General features: G+C 41.2%; 1 protein-coding gene across 2 annotated transcripts in view; it reads right to left on the bottom strand.

The window, feature by feature from the left end:
- Window positions 1–3389: 3389 nt before the first annotated feature.
- Window positions 3390–17233, bottom strand: part of LOC148030020 (histone acetyltransferase TAP1-like) — an 82438-nt gene continuing 68594 nt past the window's right edge. For both annotated transcript variants that reach the window (XM_087686284.1, XM_087686285.1), the window contains exons 6-8: window positions 4333–4426; window positions 4007–4152; window positions 3390–3930 (exon numbers count right to left, since the gene is read on the bottom strand). In XM_087686284.1, coding sequence (XP_087542410.1) covers window positions 4073–4152; window positions 4333–4426 — 174 coding nt within the window. In that variant the 3' untranslated portion in view covers window positions 3390–3930; window positions 4007–4072. The remainder of the gene's footprint in view (window positions 3931–4006; window positions 4153–4332; window positions 4427–17233) is intronic.

Consider the following 17233-nt stretch of genomic DNA (forward strand, 5'->3'; position numbering starts at 1 on the left):
AGATGCTTAAATAGTGTTATATAGCACATTGAGTGCATAGGTCTATTTGCTGTATCACAATATATATCACATGAGCTCTATAGCACATTGGATATGGATTTTCCTCTTCTACACTATATAACATTAGATCTATTTATAATCATCTATAACACTTGTGCTATATAGCATTGATCTCTCTTTAGTGCAAGAGATGAATCTAAACTGTGGAGACAAATATGGTTATATAGTATAAAGGTTGGTGTGGCTCCTGGACTATGGAGATATATATTACTATATAGGACAAGGGTTGATGTTACAGTTGCACTATAGAGAGAGATAGTGTTATATAGTAGAAGGGTTGATGTTGTCACTGCACTATAGAGAGATATAGTGATATATAGTAGAAGGGGTGTTGTTGCCGTTGCACTATAGAGAGAGATAGTATTATATAATAGAAGGGGTGTTGTTGATTTTGGACTACAAAGATAAAGAAAGCTATATAGCACAAGAGCTACTATGCCTTGTGGACTATAGATAATGATAGCATTATATAGCACAAGAACTATTGTTGGCTTCTAAACTATGGATAGGTGAAGTGCTTTATAGATGTGGCTTTTCAACTATTAAGTGAGAAAGTTCTATATAGCATTATGGTTGCTATGCTTGGAGCTTAGTGGTAGGACAAATTGTCATATAACACAAGTTTATATACCTCTTGGATCATGCATACATAAAGCTATACATAGCATTATGGAGAGATATAATGCTAGATAGCTCAACGATTTGTATCTCTTGGACTATGGAGACATACAATGATATAGCACAAAAGTTACTCTGGCTCTTGGCCTCTATTAATCCCTCATGCTATATAGCACAAGGGATGATATTGGCTCTTGGACTATAGAGAACATAGTGCTATATAGACAAACAAAAGCTACCATAACATCCCTTCTACTATATAGCATTACATCTCTTTATAGTCCAAGAGTTGCTATAGGTCTTGTGATTTATAAGAATCTTTGTGTCTATAGTCCAAAAGACACCACTTGTTTTATTATATAGCATTCTCTCTTTATAGTGCAATGGCCACAACCACCCTTGTACTACATAACATTATATCCCTCTATAATCAAAGAGCCACAAAGAGTCTTGTGCTACATACCATCATATCCCTCTATAGTCAAAGAGTCACTATAGGCCTTGTGATATATAAGAATCTTTGTGTCTATAGTCCAAAAGACACAACACTCGTTTTATTATATAGTATTATCTCTTTATAGTGCAATGGCCACAACCACCCTTGTGCTACATACCATTATATCCCTCTATAGTCAAAGAGCCACAACAAGCCTTTTGTTATATACTAGTATGTTTGTGTAGTTCATAACTATGTATTGTGAATGTTAGAAAGTAATAGTGGTTTTGAATATAAGAAAGCTAGCTCCAAACGTGAAATTCATGAAGGAAATGTCAAAAGTACTTAGCATATTGCTTTCAATTAATTTGTTTACTTTATGAATAGACTTTTTGTTAGGTGATGCATTGGTCTCTTTGTCCAAAAAGCTCTTACTAGCTCCTTGATCTCTACAATGACGATGTCAAATGTTTGTTGTCATTGGCATTGATGTAATTGAATTCAACATGTTGTCCCATCGTTTTGAATTCTATCCAATACCATGTGGATATTCCTAGGATTTACTCAAAGCACAAAGCTTCTCAAACATTGATTTCTTCTTGCATTTGTAAACCATAAGCGAATATTATAAAAGCTCCCCACTGCCAAAAAGCTCATCATTACAACAAGGAACTTTAAGAACTTGCAAAGAAGTCTTATGTGCTACACGAATTGCAAATACATACTACATTTAGCTATCTTCCCTATTTCTCTAATCAAATCTCAAGTACCACATGCTCCATGATATATATTGCATTTGGCTTTCATATTTCTCTAATCAAAGCCAAAATCCTATTGTCATTTACCACACGCTCCAGGACTTGAATTTTCTCCTTATTGTCGAACTAGTTGAGGATTTCCGATCTATACTTAACCGTTTGTGATATTGACTCTTGTAATAGATTGTGTTTTTCAACACCACTAATCTCCAATCTCCTTTTCTACCTTTGCTTCTTTGCCCTCCAAATATACACTCCAACTATTGCACATTATTTGATCATTGCTAATAATCCTTTCAATTCTTTTATACCTCCTATATTTTCTAAAACTACAAGCCCTTACTAGAGGGGACACACACACACACACACACACACACACACACAAAGCTTATCATAGTATATGTCCACAACTATTTGAGCCAATTTACAATGCTTTCACCCAATTTTTTATTAGAAATTGCTTGGCAAAAATCTATGGCTCTAATTTCAAATGTGAATTGAGCCAATGTCAAGAAGAGTCCAAGCACCAAAATGCCTCTCAACAAAGGTGAACAACATTATTAGAGTAAAACAAGATTGCTTATTCACCTAAAATATTTGGTCTATACATTGATGAAGTAACCATCTATTAAGGCAGCCTTTGTGGGACATGGAGCAAGCCTGGCAAGAGTGTTCATACATATCCTATTGTATGTTAATCACATTATTCTCATTCTTGAATCACCAAAAGCTTTGTAACAGCACCTATAATGGTTAACAAGTCCTTTGCACAAATAGAGATCTATTGGTAAATCTTGGAAAGCTCAAGGTCATGGTGTTAAACACCACCTAGGTAGGCTTGGATAACTAAGGCTGAGTAACATTTTACCTTTAAGAAAAGCACCATGCAAATATCAAATCATATGTATATCTAGGTATAACCTTTAAAGGGCCAAAATTTTTCATGCAAGGAGGGACAAAGGCCTTAACTTTGCAACACTTGGCATGTTGGAAAGACAATGTGCACACATTTAATTTTAAGAGCCATGCAATGAAACTCTAGAAGCACTTATACTACTTTCTAGGATTGGAGGCTAGGGGACCTGGTCTCTAGGACACAAGAAGACATCAACTACCAAAGGAGGGACCTAAGAGAGAACTCTACTATGACGTGCACCCAACAGAAAAACCTTTGATTGTAACGATAACACACGTGACTTGTATAGCAAGTCATCCAGAGCTAAGCTAGGGACTACATCAATGGTTACAAAGACCCTTTTCAAGGTAGTGACTTTTACTAAGAGATTATGGAAGCTTTCATAGCGCAAATGCTCATGCTTAGCATTCCAAGTCTTCTAGACAATTAGCATGAGAAAGAGATGAATGCTACTTGTATGCTCAAATGTGCACATTGTTGACCTTGCATGCAATGAGTATTGTCAAGCTCCTCGCTTTTCATTCTAGTCGACATTGTCCGGACCTTAAACTCAACAAGCCCAAAGTGAATGAAGTGATCAAATGGCTATTTGCCAAATCTAGGAGGCTAAGATAGAGTACTACATTTGCTAGTGCCCACTTTATTATGTGAGTAGAGGGAGATACCACTATCTCCTCTTTTGAGGGTTTTGGTCCACTTAGACGAGTTGCACATGACACTTCTGAGAAATTAAAGTGCACCATTCCCGTTCCATCCACCTAGCTAGAGATCCATCACTCTTCACAATAGCCACTACTAAAGAGCGCCTGCAGCAACACCCCACCCCACACACACACGTGACTACTACTGCCTCCACATTGACAAATCTAAATTAGACCATCACAAGGAGTTACCATGCAACCAACCTATATCCATTTTATCACCAAATCAAGCCTATCATCATCCAACACAACAGAGACCCACCCATTGATTTACATACAAAGAGAGTTACAAATGCAATATGGAAGGAGTAAGGGGAATTCCAATGGACTTGTGACCAAATTGATACAGCCCATGGTACATAGAAGGGATGCCACACAAAAAGCACCATCTATCCTCAGGCATGGCTCCAGCTTCCCTTAACAAGGGGAGGATTCTACCACCTGCAATACAAGCTGGTATATCTGATTATCCCGTTGTGGTGCAAAAATAATTTAAATGATAGGTCCATGCACAAACCTCATCTTCCAATCGCACTTGGCTTCAAAGTATAATCTCTGCCCAGGTCAATAGTCGCTTGCAAGGTCAGTATCTTGGATACCAGAACATGCCTTTGATGCCAAAAGGATCTGCTTCAAACCCCAGATTTTTGTAGAAATCAACAACTGCAGAAAGATTTTAAAAGTCACCAAGCCAATAAGTTCTCGGTCCGGCATTCGAATATGTTGTGTTTTCTTATATCAAATACGGCTGCAGCTTGTGAACCCTCAAATGAGCTAAAGAGTTTTTGACTTTGTGGGAAAAGGGTTTTAGATACTAAAAGAAAGTGAACAGAAGTGTGACACCTTTAGCATCTGCAAAAAGTGTAATGTTTCCAATATCCCTTCTTAAGAGTGCTCGCACCATCTGCTCTACAAGTGCTTTCCCAAGTCCTTGTCCCTGCAAAGCCACACATCTTGAGTGTTTGAAACAGTTTAATATATGATTGCTAACAAATACACTGGCTGTATAAACACACAGTACTTCGGTTCAAGCCAAATTCACTATTCTTCAGACTTCGAATTTTTGTCAGGATTGTGGACCTGCAATGCCTCCCAAGTAGACATCCAGGTTGTAGATCACAACATGCTGAGCAATGTCAGCTGGAATCTCTATTTCTCAGAAACTGCTTTTATTTCTTGTTTTCTCAGAGAAAAATTACTACTACTAGACAGTAAAGGAATTTGACACCCATCATAAAGAGCAAGGAGAAACAATGGTAAAACCTTGGCTGGTTGCTCAGCAGGGTGGCTAGTACACACAAGCCTATAAGTATGAAACAGGTACAAGGAGCAAATAACGCCTGCCGGGGATGGTGCTCCCAATGGATGCAAAAGGAAACTCAACAAGAAATGGGCTACATTTCCATATAGCAAGAAAGCTCTCCGGTGCTGTGGCACCCATGTCACCAAATGTTTTGAGGTTGCCAAGATCACATATGCAAGAGATGGTCGTGTTGTCTGTAAACTTTCACATCTAGCAATTCTTCCCGTGTGAATCAAAGGGTGCAAGCTTGCAGTTGGACATGCAACCCTTCACCTTAGAAAAATTGTCTCCTAACCGCCACAATGAATAAATAAGACCAGGGAAAATTGGAGGCCGTGAGCAGTACAATAATTACATAGGATGGGGGAAAGGAATGCTTCTTCATGATCACAAGCCCAAGGCACAAATGAGATATGGTACTCTTGTCCACCAATTTGCTCTTTGATATGGTGCTTCATCAATATGGTACCGTAGTCAGAAAAATCAGCTCTTAGCCCCCACTGAATAAATAAGACCAGAGAGAAAAATTGGTGGCCACAAGAAGAACCTGGTTGGACTAGAGCTAATGGGTCTCAATGAAATATAAAGCCTAGAACCAACCATGTGACTTAAGGAAGTAGTAAGGGTTCAAAACAATACATAGTTTCTAGAACATCTTCAGAGATTGAAAGAGGGCTCATCAAGACTCTAATGATGGCTCAAGAGGCTCCACCCTTGGTAGAAATCCTCTAGGCTCTGACCACAAGTTTTTACTGCGGTGCTAAGAGGATCTATACTGCCCAGTGCTCCCCTCTCCCAGGGCTGAAGAATTCCTGGGCAAGCAACTTTGGCTTTGGCTAAGCTGACAATATGAAGTACTTGATGAGTCACTCCACATGACCAATAGAATATAGAGAGGAAGCCCAAAAAGAGTTGATATGCCACATGGTAGCCCAAAGGACATGGTTTGTTGCTACTATCTCAACATTACAGCCAAGAGATCTCACTGTAGTCCTTTTGGGGATCCATAGAAACTCATCGCTGGTTTCCAGTCTAAGGTAGATAAAGGGCTGACCTAAGACTCACGTGTCATAAGACTTTGTGCAAGTTAATGAATTTTCCTAAAGCTGAACAATGCAAATCTCTTGAGATAGCAATGTGCCTTTGGAGGACATTGATGTCATCTGCAAACTCTACATTGTCAGCTGAATGCTTCATAAAGCAAGTTGTTCATGTATGCACACCCGAACACCATAAAAGGCACGGTGACCATTTAATCCCAACACCATGGATATGGATGCACTAAAGAAAAGGTTGCACGAAACATTTGGCATAAAGGGCTTCGGGTATGTTAGTCACATTCTTGCTATGCGGGATAAAGACATAAAAATACTCTATTTGTCTCAAAAGGAATAGCTTGGCAACATATTGAAGTGTTTTGATATGGATATGGATGTACTAAAGAAAAGGTTACATGAAGCCTTTAGTATGAAGGACTTGGGGAATGCTGGTCATATTTTTGGCATTCATATTATGCGGAAAAGAGACAAAATTTGTCTCAAAAGGAATACGTCGGAAAGGTATTGGAGCATTTCAATATGAAAAGGGGGGAGGCAGTCAATGTTCCATTGCCTCACATTTGCAGTCGATAGCTTGATGTACACCATGGTTGCTACACATCCTAACATTGTCTATGTAGTGGGAGTGGTCAGCAGGTATGCGGCAAACCTTGGCAAGAAGCATTGGGAGGCAGTGAAGAGTATCTCGAGATACTTGGACTGCACTAGATCTATGTGTATATGCTTTGGAAGGAAGGATGCATCTATTCTTAGATGCTGATTTTGTAGGGAGTGTAGACTCTAGGAGGTCTACTATAGGTTTTGTCTTAAGTTTCACAAATGGTGCAATTTGTTGGGTCTCTTGATTGAAACCATGTATGACTTTATCTACCATTGAAGCAAAGTATATTGGAGTCATTGAGACTTGCAAGGAGGCTATATGGTTTACTCCTCTATATGAGAGACTTGGGCATTGCAGGAGTGGTGCCTACATTGCATTGTGATAGTCAGAGTGCCATTCTATTGGTACGAAACCTTGTCTTTCATGCTAAGACAAAGCACGTCGAGGTGAAGTATCACTTTGTCAAGGAGGTGCTTGAGGAGAAGCACATTGAGCTAGCTAAGATCCATATGGGTAATATCCTTGGAGATATTCTCATGAAGAGTTTACCTTCTAAGCATTTTGCAGAGTGCAAAGTGTTGATGGGCAGTGGATAGTATCTTCACTTTCTTCTTAAACTTCCACAACGGCACATTTGCCTTTAAGTTGGACATTGTTGGGGTAAAGGCCAATGGCCAATAGTGAGGTGGTCACCGATTGTATAAGCACACACTGTACAATCATATATAAGTGATGGTAACAAAGAATAAGAGTACCATTCATTGTAACCCCTCTTGCATGCTTCTCTCTCTTAGCCCTCTTGCACTCCATAGCTTTTACCTCTAATCTCATCATTGCTGTTCTATATATATATATATATATATATATTCAAAAACCCAAAGTGGTACACTTTTTGAGATTGTACCCACATCAAGTCTTTTGCTCTCTCTCTCTCTCTCTCTCTCTCTCTCTCTCTCTCTCTCTCTCTCTCTCTCTACTCTGCACTCACTCTCTCATTGTGCATTTCCATCATTGTGTCTCTCGATCCTCGCACACTTTGTTGGAAATCTAGTATCAGAGCTATGGCAAAGAAGCGCAAGCTTCCTGAGGCAAGCAATAGTCAATAGGTCAGTCTTGACGAGACAATCAGGTGTGAGCTAGGCAAGTTAGATGGGTGGTGTGAGTCGAGCGTCAGTAGGCGACGGCCGAGAAAGTCAACCATGAGCTGCGACAATAAGCTGCAACTGGCAGTACATCACGCAATAGGAGGCAGGCGTCATGGCACCACGATTCAGCACAGGCGCCACGATTCAGCACAGGCGACGGGCTAGTTAGGCGGTGTGAGCAACGGGCTGGCAGAGATCGCGCCTAGTCAACAACATTATATTTCGACAGTCCTACTTTCGTCATTTTTTTTAATTTAATTTTCTGCAATATGTTCCCTTCCCATTGATGAGCATTCGCATACGCAAGCACAATGTGAAATTTTGAGCTGAAATTTTGGGGCTTTTCTCGGATTTGGGGATTTTGATGCAGAACAGGACAATTTGATTCAGAAATCGTAAATTTGGTGCACATTTGCCCAAGAAATTTGGGCCTTTTCACATTTTAGTGAATTTTTGTCAATTTCATCGAAATTTATGTACATCAGATCCAAGAAAATTGGGGCTTTTGCAGAATTTCATCAAATTGTGCAAGAATTGCATAGTATATGCACTTGAATACATGTATTGATGCAATTTGGGCGGATTTGCCTTTGAAAATTTGGGCCTTTTGACCGCAATCGTCAAATTTGTCTATAAATTTGACCGTCTCTAATTCTGGAAATCAATTTGCAGATCTGAAATTTTTGCAATTTCTTGATTTTCACTGCTGGTTAGTACTTGCAATGTACCGTGGTCATTTGTGTGACATTTGGGCTTGCATTTGCTGACGTTTGAGTCAATTTAGTGCTGCAAATCATGGCTCGAAACAGTCACAGTAGCAACCTTTTGCACATCAAGAAGGCTTGAGGGTGCACACAATCTTGCAATATGGCAAAAACAGTGCTACAATGTCTTAGTGTAGAAGATACAGGTGAAGTCATCAAAGAGAAGGAATAAGACTAGCAGGTATGGAACAAGAAGAGTGGGATGACTTGGATGAGCTTGCACGCTCTACCATAGAGCTCTCAATGTCACACAACTTGCTCTTTAACATTGAGAAGTTGAACTTCGCGAAATGTGGCAAAGACTTGAGGAATTGTATGCTCAGAAAAAGTGCAGCCAGCAAGGTTTATTGGTTGAAAAAGTTGATGGATCTTCGCATGAAGGAAGGTACAACCATGTTTGTATATTTGAATGAGTTCAACTCAATTTTCAGTCAGTTGATTGCTTTGGATTTCCACATTGATGATGAGTTCAAGGCTACTTTCTTGCTATGCACTTTGCCTGAAAGTTGGGATACTTTCAGGACAGCTTTGAGTAACTCAAATGCTCAGCTGTTATATTCTGATGTGGAAAGTTCTTTACTAATGGAAGAACTCAACAGGCAAAATAATTCAGCAAACAAGTCTTCTAATGCATTGCACACTAGGGACAGTTTTTAGCAAAAGAGCGATTGTGAAAATAGAGCATGTAGCAAGTCTCGTGGCAAAAATATAGAGTGTTATCATTATGGCAGGAAAGGGCACTACAAACGAGACTGTTGTCAATTAAAGAAAGAGAAAGGCAAAAGCAAAAACACTGAAGACGACAAGGCTGAGAAAAAGGACAACCAACCTGCAAAGAAAAGCAGTGTGAAGATAAAGGAGATAAATGTAGTCACTCATGAGAATGACAATGATAGTGATGTGCTCCTTGCTTCTTCTTTGAGTGCACATGCATTGATTGCAAATTCTGATGATGGCATGCACACTTGGATACTTGATTTAGATGAATCTTTTCATGTCACACCACATCATGAGTGGTTTTCTGACTACAATGATGGTGCACATGGTGTTGTCTACTTGGGGGATAACTATGCATGTAAAGTTGTAGGTATTGGTAGTGTAAAATTGGAATTTCAGGATGGCTCCGTGTTTATTTTGCATAATGTGAGACATGTACCTCAATTCAAGAAGAGCTTGATGAGCACAGGGCAACTAGATGACGAAGGCTATTATACCACCTTTGGGGATAGCAAAGTGAAAATTTGTAAAGGCTCTTGCATTGTTGTCAAGGGCTCTAATAGTAATACTTTGTATTCTTTGTATGTATCTAGCATACGTGATCATGTAGTTGCTATAACCAAGCAGCCAAGTATTTCTTTGTGGCATAGCCGGTTGGGACACATGACTCAAATTGGATGAGTCACCCTTAGAGTTGGTACATTCAGATGTATATCAGATGCCATGGTTATCTCTAGGGGGAAAGAAGTATTTCATTGCCTTTGTTGATGACGCCATACGCAAAGTATGGGTTTATCCAATCCGTTGTAAAGATGAGGCCTTTGATAAATTTATAAAATTTATGGCACTTCTTGAAAATCAAACCAGCAAGACATTAAAGTGTCTTTGCCCTAACAATGGTAAGAAATATGTGTCCAAAGCCTTTCAGGACTTTTGTGACAACAAAGGAATTAAAAGGGAACTCACTGCCCCTCATAATACACCCCAAAATGGTGTTGCGAAGTATATGAACAGGACCATTCAAGATAGGGTCTGTACAATGTTGTCATATGCTGCTTTATCTCATGGATTTTGGACAGAGGCTATTATGACAACCGTACACTTGATTAATCAGTCACCAAACACATCTTTTGGGGGGGAGGGGGGAGGGGGGAGTCCCTCAAGAAGCGTGGTCAGGCAAGCTACCTTCGTATGCTCACATGAGAGTGTTTGGTTGCAAGGCATTTGTGCACATTTGCAAGAAAGAATGCAGCAAACTTGAGCCAAAGTCCTGTAAATGTATTTTCCTAGGATATGGTGATGAGAGTGAAATGGGGTATAGCTTATGGGATCCTGAAAAAAGGAAAATTGTATGTAGCAATGATGTTATCTTCTGGGAAGATCACATGCACAAACAGTATGAAAAGATTGAGGAAGTTAGAAGGGTTGTATTCCGAGAAGTTGTACCCATAGGACAGGAAAGAATGCCCATTGTGGACAGCAACACATACCTGCCGTAGATGGCCTTGAAAATGCAGGAAATGATGCTGAAAATGATCAGCAAGATATTACCTATGATGTATCACAATTTCAGCAAGAACAAATGCCTTTGGAACAACCAAAACCGGTTGTACAACATGCTGAACCTGCAGAACAGCAAGCTGTTAATTGGGATTTGGTGCATTTGCCTAAAGGGCAAAATTTGCTACCATGCAAATAGGTTTACAAAATGAAAGTCACTTTTGGTTCTTTACCAAGGTACAAAGCACGACTAGTGGCTAAACGGTACAAGTAGGAACATGGGATTGATTTTGATGAAATTTTTTCTCTTGTAGTCAAAATGACTACTTTGCGAACCATTTTGGGCTTGGTTGCATCTAAAGATATGGAACTCATATAGTTGGATATAAAAACAATTTTCTTACATGGCGATCTACATGAGGACATCTATACACAACAGCTTGAGGGTTTTGTTGCAAAGGGGAAAGAGCACATGGTATGTAAACTCAACAAGAGTTTGTATGGGCTGAAATAAGCACCATGAGAATGGTATCACAAATTTGATACATTTATGCAATCTCACGGATTCCATAGATCTCAAGTTGATCACTACTTATACACCAATAAGGCCGCAAATAGCAGCCTTATTTTCTTGGTTTTATATGTGGATAACATGTTGATTGCAGGCAGGGATGTTCATGCTTTGGACTCCTTGAAACAAAGCCTACACAGTAGCTTTGATATAAAGGATCTTTGAGAGGTCAATCATATTCTTGGAATGCGTATGCTCAAGGACAAATCGTAGGGTCTTCTCTATTTGTCACAGCAGGAATATGTTACTAAGGTTTTGCAACGTTTCAATATGGAGGGGGGGAAGCCATTGGTGTACTGTTGCCCCCATATGTGAACCTTAGTGCAGATAACACCCCTACATCTGATGATGGAAAGGCTGAGATGGACAAGATTCCTTATGCTTCAACTGTTGGTAGCCTGATGTATGCTATGGTTACTACATGCCCTGACATTGCATTTGCGGTGGGAGTGGTTAGCAAATACATGGCATATCCTGGCAAAAAGCATTGGGAAGCAGTGAAGGGTATCATGAGATACCTTAAGGGCACAAAGGACTTGTGTATCTGCTTTGGGCAGTAAAAGTCATTTATTATTGGCTTCACGGATGTAGACTATGCTGGTCATCCTGATTGCAGGAAGTCTACTTTAGGATATGTGTTCATGTTCACAAGGGGGGTAGTCTCTTGGATATCCAGGCTGCAAGAAGTCTACTTCAGGATATGTATCCACATTCATAAGAGGGGCCATCTCTTGGATATCCAAGCTACAAAAGCGTGTTGCATTGTCTACTACAGAGGCAGAGTATGTGGCTGCCATTGAGGCATGCAAGGAGGCTTTATGGCTTTCACATTTGGTGGGAGAGCTTGGTATTACAGAGGTTCCTATCCTCCACTGTGATAGTCAGAGTGCTATCATACTAGAACGGAATCTTTTCTTTCATGCAAAGACAGAGCATATACAAGTGAAGTATCATTTTATCAAGGATATACTTGATGGCAAGAGCATTGAGCTTGTCAAGGTGCATACCGATAATAACCCTGCAAACCTCACGACAACAGAGCGGTTTGCTCATTGCCGTCAGATGATGGGGATTGGATAGTATGTGTATTTCAGCTTTGTACATACATAGACTTAGCTTATTCCTTCCTCTACCTTTAGGCACGTTGCCTTTAGGTGGGAGGTTGTTAGGAATAAAGGGTCACCGTGCCTTTTACGGTGTTTGGGTGTGCATGCACCCTTACACATGTACTAAATATATATTATCAAAAACCTAAAGTGGTACAATTTTTGAGATTGTACCCACATCGAGTCTTCTCACCGTGCCTTTTACGATGTTTGGGTGTGCATGCACCCTTACACATGTACTAAATATATATTATCAAAAACCTAAAGTGGTACACTTTTTGAGATTGTACCCATATCGAGTCTTTTCTCTCTCTCTCTCTCTTTTTCGTGAAGATAATTGAATTAAGTAGTAAATATTTTACATCAGACCATCAGGTCGGCTTAGAACTCTCTCTCCGAAAATATATACATCAGACCATCTAGTCAGCATTCTCACTAAATCTCTTACATTCTGTTACAACAGACCATCACGTCATCAAAGAAAGTGACGAAAGACTATCAGAACTTTAACAGAAAGAGAAAATCACACTGCTCGTGTAGAGCAAACAATAGCTAGCCAAGGGGCAGCAATGTCAAGAAGAACCAGGTCAGTTGATATCCCAGTCTGGCCCAAGTGTTAGGATGCTGCAAAGATTGATAGGTATATCCAGGACCACATGTCCTGCTTCAAAGATCCAGCTGCAAGGGCATCCCAAGCCTATTGCTCAAGACCATCTATAACTGAGTGCAGAGAAGTAGCATGATCCCCAGTAGACATGCATTAAAGTCACCCATGACAAAACCTTGGCAAGCCATGGAAAGGCAGTGCAAGTCATCCCAAAGTTGACAACATTCCCTTAACGTGGAAGGAGCAAACACGCCCACCAACCACAAAACCTCTCCCTCATAAAGTATCTCCAGAACGACAAAATCGACCTCGATGGTCTTGAGAAGCCAACGATGGTTGCATGCAAGATTTGATAGCCAATATAACTCCAGATTTATATGGAGCTCGACCACTGAAAAAAACAACATAATCCTTATAAACATAAGAGGATCTAGCCAAAGCATGCTGTCTATGCTCCACTGCACAAAATACACCCCACTTTCCAGCAAACACAACTTTCCACAACCGATACTGCCTGTTGCCCGAAGAGATACCTTTTACATTCCACAAAGCAATTCTCATAATAAATCGAAAAAGAGAAAACTATTGAACCACCACTTTTCCTTTCCCTTTTACATCTATAGCTTTAGCTGCCTCGAATCTTTTCATCTCACTTCGGATTACATCTACAAGGTCTACCCTTTGCAAACCAGCAAACGAAGCATGAGAAGGAAATTGTTGTTGCTATGAATGAAAAACATCCCTAGGAGGCACAAGCCTCCCCAGTGCATCAAAGCGCAAAGCAGAATTGGAACTCCTTTCATCATCCCCCGCCGGAGCACGTGAAGATTGAGGGTTCATGTAAAACCCCCACCTCTGTATTGAAAGGTCTGAGTGATGGGGTGTGGCAATGGGTGGGCAGGAGCCGAACGAGAAGCTTGTCTTGCATTACGTCTAACCACTGAAACCCAAGAATCTTCCCGAGAAGACACATTCCAATCAACCAGAATGAAAGTATGCTCAAGACCATAGTTGCCTTTGTACGTCGTACGGATAGATTCGTACGGAACCATACGATAAGTATTCGAACGAATTCATACGACTTTCTGTGTCTATTTGGGCCACGTCGCCTACACATCATCGATCTCACATCCCGCGTTTCCTATGCCCCCGCTTTTACTCCGCCTACCTGTGTGGCACTTTTTGGGGTGTGGGAAGCCTTGGATACCTCATCCCACCCCCTTTTCCAGCCATGCACTCCTCTCCCCAACCCTCTTTGGATTCCTTCTAGATTGCAGCCCTCTCTTTGACCGTTGACCCCTCTCTAATTGTTTGAACTTTGACCCTTCTCTCATCTATAAAAGGTGCTCCTCTCCTCCATGCTTCCACACCAATTCAGCAAGCACTTGTGACTTACCATTCTCATCTTCCTCTCTTGGATCTTGATTCTTGAATGAACTTGTGATTTGTCTCTTGCTCTTTCAACTTTACCCCAACCCTCGAGCCTCTCGAATCTCCCTCCCTTTTAATTTTCAAGACTCAAGTTTCAAGAGTCGAGACTCAAGCATCTCTCTCTCTCTCTCTCTCTCTCTCTCTCTCTCTCTCTCTCTCTGGCCTCTTGATCCATCATCGGCACCATGACTCGTGAGTAGCACGAGGCCTTCAATTTGTATGTGTGGAGGGGGACACAAAGAAGTCCAACTCCCACCATTGGACATGCAAGTATTGCAAGAAGCCCTGTACAAGTGGTGCAACTCGACTTCTCCAACATCTTTCCAAGATGGGGGGGCAAGTTGCTCCATGCAAGGAAATCCCTCAAAACATTAGGGAGGAGATTCTCGCCAAGATGAAAGGGGATCCACAAGAGGAGGAGGAAGTGGCTTATCGGCACCAGCTCCTATGCCTACTAATGAGGAAGCATCCAATGTGGGCGTATCTTCAGCCGATGTGGAAGAGGCCTCTACCATTGGTCATGGGGGCTCCACATCCGCATCTGGCTCCGATAAAGACAAAGAGTGGAGGCTCATGCGGTGCCGAAGAGACAATCGTCTCTCTCTTAAGCTCCCGATCATGTGCATGGATCGATTGCCTTTCGCCTTTCTTAGAGAAAGGCAACGATGCCTTTCTTAGAGAAAGGCAATCACTTGCGGACATTGAAATTGCACACACGGTGATTGAGTGCAATCTTGCATTCAATGTCCTAAAGCAAGAGCAATAGAAAAAGATGGTAAAAGCCATTGCCAATGTGGGTCCATGTAAAGGATGGACTGGTGTCACATACAACGACATGAGGACGAGAAAGATTGATGAAGAGAAGGAGAGGATTGATAGAGCCCTTGATCCTATTCGGGCCACATGGATAAAATATGGTTGCTCCATTCTCATCGACGGATGGAGTGATCGTAAGAAACGGGGCATCATCAACATACTTGTCTCATGTCCACTCGGCACTTACTTTTTGTGGGCCGTAGATACTGGCAAGAGGGGGAGAAAAACGATGGGCGCATTCATCTACCGCCACATTCGACAAGCTATCATTGAGGTATACATTGCAATTTGCGTTTTCAATTTGTTTCACTTTCTTTCATTATGATAATATCATGATTTATAATTGAAATTTGATTTATACATAACTTGTAATTTATAAATTGTGGACCGTGGTTGTAGATGGGCCCCTAAAATGTGATGCAAGTTGTTACCGACAATGCATCCAATTGTCAGCGCATGGGCCATTTGCTTGAGGCCGAGTTCCCTACGATTGTGTGGACTCCATGTGCAAGTCATTGTTTGGACTTGCTCACGGAGGACTTAGGAAGCTCAAGTAGATGAAGAGGGTGGTCCACAAAGCTACATCAATTGTCACATTCTTCACGGTAAAGATAAAGGTGCTTGCGATGTATCCTAAGCATAGCACACTAGAGTTGAAGAAGCCTTCTTCAACTCGCTTTGCTTACATGTGGTTATTGTTAGAGCGCCTTTATGAGGTGCGGTCCGGACAGTGGTGTCCACTCTATGAAATGAGTGGGATGGGCATGGGACAGAGGAGGCCAAAGCTATGCAATGCTTGTGCCTTCATGAGCAGTTTTGGCAAAAATTATGTGCCCTGACTCCCTTTTATAGGGTGTTACGTATGAGTGATTGCGAGGGGTCCACCATGGGCCTTCTCGTTCACTTCTTTAGAGCGGCACGTACAGTGATCACAAAGACACAGCCTGCACATGTTTTAGAGATAGCAGAGAGGAGATGGGCGTGGAAGCATAAGCCCGTTCATGGTTTTGCCGCATTGGTACATCCGGCCTACAAGTCACCGGCGGTCATGGATGATACAGAGTTCCGTTCAGACCAGCTTGCTTATTTGACTCGTGTGGTCCCTGTAGATGACCACAATGCAGTGGTAGAGGAGCTAGGATGCTATGCAGATTAGAGAGGGCATGTGGCTTTTGCTTCTCCCACTTGTTGGAGGAGAGAACCACTTGTGAAGCCTTTATTTTCATAGCAAAACTTTGGATACACACTAGAGACCCTTCAGTCCTTAGCCATGAGGGTCCTTACCCAGGATTGCTCTTCGGGTACATGTGAGAGAAACCGGAGTGCCTATTCTCTCATTCACACAAAGATTCGCAATCGGCTTAGCACACAAAGTTAGTACGGCTAGTCTATTGCCGCACCAACTTACGCATGATGAGAACTATGATGAGCATGCGTAGTCCGAAGCAGATAAAGTTTAAATACTTAACCATAACATTTAAAATTTGTTGTTTTAACTTTTGAACTTTGAACTTTGAAGTTTAAACTTTATACTTTACAATTTAGACTTTAGCATTTACAATGATCAATCTTGCATGCATCATTGCCTTGTGTAGGTGAATGTTGATACATTCAAGTTGATGGGCGATACTCTTCTGAGTATACATAAGGAGGTGGATGAGGAGGAGATGGATTTTGCAGAGCTCTATAGAGAGCTTATAGCAGCAAATACTCATGACACTCGCAGTCAGCGTGCTCGTGGGCGAGGAGTTCGAGTAGGTGGTAGCAAAGGCATGGTCATTCGACACCCCCCATCATCGAGGAGAGTGGTTCCAGTAGCTTGCAGACATATGTAAGATGGGGCTCTGGTAGTTCACATCATGTGCCTCATGATGACATCCCCCCCTTGCCTACACAACCGCCACCTAGGGAGCCATCATTTGATGATGATAGTAACCTCATCAGTGAGGATGAGTATGAGTGTCTCATCATCGAATGCCGAGGAGTCATCTTCAAACTCTCTTGATGAGCACTCAGATGGTTTTGATGATGATGATGATAGTGATGCCTCATCATAGATTTATATAACACAGGTCTCTCTTTTTTTTTGTATCAGATATACTAGACTTTAGTTGTATCGTATGTT

Source organism: Lygodium microphyllum, chromosome 10 (genome assembly GCF_053477565.2).
Source record: "Lygodium microphyllum isolate KBCC chromosome 10, Lygodium_microphyllum_v1.1.10, whole genome shotgun sequence".
Classification (NCBI taxonomy): domain Eukaryota; kingdom Viridiplantae; phylum Streptophyta; class Polypodiopsida; order Schizaeales; family Lygodiaceae; genus Lygodium; species Lygodium microphyllum.